Source organism: Chaetura pelagica, unplaced genomic scaffold (genome assembly GCF_000747805.2).
Source record: "Chaetura pelagica isolate M959 unplaced genomic scaffold, ChaPel_1.0 scaffold725, whole genome shotgun sequence".
Classification (NCBI taxonomy): Eukaryota; Metazoa; Chordata; class Aves; order Apodiformes; family Apodidae; genus Chaetura; species Chaetura pelagica.
In genome coordinates this window covers 936255-942115 of record NW_009953490.1, presented here as the reverse complement: position 1 = coordinate 942115, position 5861 = coordinate 936255, and the positions used below count along the sequence as shown (strand labels likewise).

Below are 5861 nucleotides of genomic sequence, written 5' to 3'. Positions count from 1 at the left end.
GACTGGCAAATCTCTATCCTTGCAGATGTTCAAAATTCAGCTGGAACAGACCTTAAGCAACTTGATCTAATTTTGAAATTTGTCCTCGTCTTGAGCAGGAGGTGCTGACTAGTGACCCTGAGTGTTCCTTTCCAACCTATAAATTAAAGGGCATCTGCAGTAGTCCTGCAAATGGTGTTATGATTCAACCAATTATAGCTTAGTAAATTCCACCCTTTATACAGCTTTCACTTGCAATTATTGTTCCAGGTTGCTCTTACCTATAAGTTCAATAATTCCTGAATGAATAGCGAGATCCTGAGTAGTAAGAAGGGAGTCCTTCTTCTGGCTATAATACTTTATTATAACATCAAAAAGAATTTTCTTGTATATATTCAGACTGCCTGGTTTGTTACTGCTTTGAGGTAACTGCTGACTAACCATCACTATGAATTGGTCTGGGAGATACTCCAAGCATTCAATTGCAGCATAAAGCCATTTGTCAAGCCTGTAGAAGGAAAAGTTAGTTTTAGTGATTACTTTAAAATACTCCACCTTTTCTTATTTAATGCTTTAAAATAAATAAATAAATTAGGTAGCAATAACCACGCAGGCATCATCATATATTTGAACCACAGCATTAAACTTGTTGCTTATTAAGCAGCTTATGCAATTTATTTCACTATAATAGTTCATCGACCAGCTCAAAAATAAGCAACTTCCATGGTCCTCCTGTACTACAGAAAAGACACCTGATGCACACCCAGATCAAAAACTGCAATCATGTCAGACTGTCACTGACCCCAGGACACTTGTCCAATTCAGCTGTTATTTAAAACCAAACATGGTCATGCCATTCCTTCAGCACACACAATGAAAATCCACCAGAGCTAACCAGAGTGAAAAGGCAAGGGACTGAATCTTCAGAAGAGAGACAAGAAACAATTAGCTTGAAAACAGAGAAAAATAAGAATAGTTTGAAACCCAAAAGTCTGCAGAACCAATTAATTATATGACTTGCTAAAAAGGCATGAGTTTTGTTATGCATTTGTTGCCTGTAAGACTTAACTAAGCGAGAGAAAATGTCAGGCAAATATAGAATCTAGGTAGACAACTTATTGTTCAAAAGAGGCTGGAAAGTCAGAGGAAAAGGTCATTAATCATTTTGCCTAGAAGAAATCTAAAATAGTAGAACTGGGGGGGTGGAGGGAGAAATACTTTTATCTGACCGTCTGGGTATAAAATAATTTTAACTGAATCAATAATTAACAAGAAAATGCAAATATTATTTAAGAACCATATAATCTTCATGAAGAGCAGAAGCAATTTTTTTTTTTTAACTTGATGCTAGACAACTACATAAACAGAAATTTTTGCTAGGACTGCTGCAACCAACAAATATTGTGTAACTCTTGGATGCATAAGCTGGGTAATACAGCAAAGTAGAAATGGGACTATGACCTCCCTTTAGTTATGATCCCATGAGCAGTGTATTCTGGTTTGGTGGGTTTTTTGGTAGTAGGGGAAGGACTCCAAAAATGGCTCCAGTAAGAAGCTGAGACACTCCCCCTGCTTCCAAAACCCAGCCAAGAAGCTATTAGAGGGACAACAGATGCACCTTGCCTCAGTGATTAATGAAAGAACAGCTATAACACCTGAGCAGAGAGGCACTTGGGGGGAGAAGAGCTGTGCTGGGGAAAGAGAGTGGTGCTGGTGGTTGGTGAGGAAGAAGGGAAAGAAGATGCCCAAGCAGAAGTGTCCCTGCAACCCATGGCAAGATGGCAGCTGTCCCCCTGCACTTATGGAGGAACGTGGTAGAACATTCCCTGAAGGTGCCAGGAGGGGTGAACTTGGCCAGTGGACTTGGATTTTGTGGCCAGTGGACTTGGATTACACAGCTTTGGAAGACCCTGGCACCAGAGGAGTTTGTTCCCGAAGAAGCCCGTGACCCTGTGGGAAGCCCAGGATGGAGCAGCTCTGGACCTCATGGGAAGGACTCAGGAAGGAGAGGTTCGTGGAGGACACTCTCCCATGGGAGGATCCCCATGGGGAAGCAGGGAAGGACTGCAAGGAATCCTTCTTCCTGAGGAGGAAGGAGCAGCAGGAACCACCAGCCTGTGAAGTGACTCCAAACCCCATCCCCTGTACCCCTGTGCCGCTGGGGGGAAGGAGGGAGAGAAACCAGGAACAAAGTGATTTGGGCCCGGGAAGAAGGGAAGGGTGGGGTAACATATGCAAGCCCTGCTCTGTGTTTGTCTGTGTCCTGTGTGTGTTTGATTAGTGTGACATTAAATTATTATTTTTCCCCAAGTTGAATCTGTTTTAACCTTCCTTGTTCTTTATCTTGACACAGGAGCTACGTCCTCATCATCCCAGAGTGTGTGTGTGGGTGGGGAAGTTGAGTGAGAGGCCATAGGGCTGTTCCTTGGTTGTCATGTCCAAAACCACGACACAGCGCAATCACACTGCCTCTAATTTTTTTGTACGATTTTCCTGTTATGGATGATAAAAGGAACTTAAGATGCTATCCAGCAATAAACCTAGTTTGAAACCAGGAGTTTCTTTATCTTATATAAAACTCTAAACATATGTTAAAATATTAACATTTTCTCCCTTAAACAGGAATAGATAAAAACTGTAACATCCTGATTCGACAGAAATAAGCATTACTAAGAGGAGACATGGCTTGACATATTCATTAAAAGTACATGCTAAGATATAAATCAGCCCAAGTGCAATCATCAGGAACACTACAAAAATAAAAGAACATTTAAGGAAAAAAAGCAAAGATGACATGCAGCTACTTCCACTTCTGAGGATATAAGCATTCTTCAGTGCTACAGATAAGTTTCCCCTTTTTTGTTCCTAACAGTAGATGCCTTATTGACTTCATATTTTCACAGCACCATCACCAGGAACTGTGACAAACAAAAAGCCTCAGAATAAATTTCTTCAATTTCCAGTATCTGTTATAGAGATCTAAGAGTGAAGTGTCTGATCTAGAAACTAGGAACGTTTTCAACACTTGAGATTAAAGTTTTAATATACAGGTAAAATCCTGAAGTGTCCAATCCTAAACATATACTTTCTATGAATTCCCTTCCCACTTCTGAAAAGACATCAACAAAGGAAAGCACATTAATGCCACCTTTGTCTACAAATATGCAAGTGTAATAGTGTCTATTTTGTTCACTTAAACTGTTGATCAAGGGTAAAATAAGGCATTTACTAACAAATCCATTTTATAAATGTGTAACTTACTCAGGCAAGTTTAAGCTATGTGTAACCTCTCTGTCCAGGAAAGTATTTGAGATAATCAGGTCTTCTTCTTTGCCAAAACAGTCTGGTTTTGTCTTCACTGAAGACACCAAGATGTCTTCTAGAAGTGGAATATCAATTAACTGCAGCAGCCGTAGCAGAGTTTGCTGTTTCCAGACATTATCTATTACTGATACCATAAACAAACAAACAAAACCACACCTTTAAAATAAAATATTATGAAAAACATTAACCTTTGTTTTTACTCACTCAAAACTGTTTTAAATGTTCAAAGAAAGCAAGTTAACAGCATAATGTGAAGTTTTTGTGTTAGGGAAGAAGGGATCAAAATAAAAATGCTAAGAAAGAAGGCTTTAAAGAGAACACATCTCTCCATCATGTTAAAATTAGTAATAATCTACTCCAAATAATAACATACAAAAAAAGACAAGTGAATAGCAAAGGAATAATGTAGTACAAATGTACTTAATCTTAAAAGCTATTTCATTCTGAAAGAATATTTGCATAAATTGCAAAGCACCATCCTGCAAAAACTTAACCCTGTTTTGCTTCCTTCAGTTTACTTGCTATGAGCATTTACCACTCATTTACCTATTTTGTCTTCAGTGACATGTTAAATGCAGGACCCTGAGGGGCAGGGCTTAAGAGAACTGAGGTATTCACTCAAGCAAATACAGTGAAGAGCAATCAAATTCTAAAAACGGAAATTCAATCCTCACCTCTTTTTGAAAGCAGATGAGTTGGTTCATTAACCATGATCCTTGGATACAAAGATGCATGAACATTTATTGATTGAAGAAGGTCCTCTACTCTCTTTTTATCAGCTGCGTCTAATGCTAAGGGATTTGAAAGTGTTGTTTCACCATTCATCCTGCTTAAGGGGGGAAAAAAGCAGATGTATAAGAAATACGATCAGGACATAATTATCTTGTCACTTCCTTGGTTGCTACTAAATGGAGACTTTAAGGCTTCATTGTATCTGGGGTCTATACTCCTGCTAGAAAATCAATCATTCATATCTGCTTTGTGCAAAGGGCAAGGATATTGGTTCCAAATACTATTTATTAGTTCAGTTCCTTTTACCAGCTTCCAGCAAGTAGTTTGCTCATACCAATTCTCGCATCTTAGCACAACCGATTGCGAAACAAAATTACTCCTAGGCTTAAGATACTACGTCAGACTCTATTCAAAATAACAAAGAGCAGATCAAAGCAGGATAGAATTACGAACAAACACTAGGAAACATCTGTGATTTAGACATGACATTTCCCAAAACTGGCATGTAGTTTTTAAATCTCCAATGCCTAGATTATACAGACAGAATTTCATCTACAGTTAACCCAAAAAATCAGACTAGTTCAGAGTAACTCACTTGGAACATATTTTTTTCTTCTGTTTGCAGATTTGCTCTGGAGATGTGCTCTCATTGTCTTTAATCTTTCGTGGAAGAAGAGGAGTAGGACACTTACTTACAAATTTATAGAGGCTATTGTTTGTGTCTTCAAACTCTGTTTCTTTCTCATTCTTGAATAAGGAAAGCTTTGGTCCAACTGGCTCAAACACCTTGTGATCCATCAATGCTTGGCATACACGGACTCCCTTCAGCCGAGAAATATCATTGCAGCTTAGGTACATGCTTTGCATAAGATGGCTTAGTACCACATCAACAGCATTGGAGCCAGTGAAACAGTTCTTATACGTTTTCAAATGCTGTCTACGTCTTTTGACTTCCACCTGACTGTGAAGAGCATGAATAATACTATTCCACAGCTGAGTTGCCTGAAAAGGACCATCACAATCTGCAAAATATTTGTATGAAAGTTTTACAGATGTTCATAAAGCTTTAACATTTTAAAATACACTTTTAGTATGTGAAATTAGTTATATTTATACATATATTTAGAAATTCTCCAGAAATTAGCTTAATTTGATAAAGATGAGAAAGTCATTCTTGTAAGCTGACTCACAGCCACTAGGGCAGAGCCCACGGTAAAGAACAAAAGATACCAAAACAGATCACCACGTAATCTATAGGTATGTACACATACGTACACATTAATTCGTGACATAATCACAGAACGACTGAGGCTTACAGGGACCTCTGCAGTACCTCTAGTCCAACCTCCCCTGCTCAAGCAGGGCCTACGGGAGCTGGTCCAGGGCCATGTTCAGAAACCTTCTCACTACCTCTAAAGATTGAATACTCACCACCTCTCTGGGCACCATTGAGAAGAGCCTGGCTCTGTCCTCCTGGCACCTTCCCTTCAGGTGCTTGTACACACTGATGGGAACCCCCTAAACCTTCTCTTCTCCAGGCTGAGCAGTCCCAGCTCTCTTAACCTCATCTAGGGGAGATGTTCCTCCAGCCCCAAATTCCCCTTCTACCTATCACCCTCAGCTCAGCAGCGGACAAACCAACACGGACCACACCTGAAACCTGCCGGCCCCCCAGTCTCTTGCTCCGAACACTCAGTCACAGCCCCAGGCCCAGCTACAACAGCGGCGTCCCCCGGTAACCAGGACTTCTGGGCAGCAGGGCCGGAGGAAGCGCCTCTCCCCACCTGCTGCCCGCCCCGCCAGCTCCTTCCCTCCCTCCCGGGGCA

At 40.4% G+C, this 5861-nt stretch overlaps 1 protein-coding gene across 1 annotated transcript in view; it reads right to left on the bottom strand.

Annotated features, from left to right (window-relative positions):
• Positions 1 to 260: 260 nt before the first annotated feature.
• DEPDC4 (DEP domain containing 4) overlaps positions 261 to 5861 on the bottom strand; it is a gene marked incomplete at its 3' end in the record, with an annotated part of 27873 nt that continues 22272 nt past the window's right edge. The window contains exons 2-5 of the mRNA XM_009999044.1: positions 4685 to 5057; positions 3978 to 4135; positions 3241 to 3427; positions 261 to 487 (exon numbers count right to left, since the gene is read on the bottom strand). Coding sequence (XP_009997346.1) covers positions 261 to 487; positions 3241 to 3427; positions 3978 to 4135; positions 4685 to 5057 — 945 coding nt within the window. The remainder of the gene's footprint in view (positions 488 to 3240; positions 3428 to 3977; positions 4136 to 4684; positions 5058 to 5861) is intronic.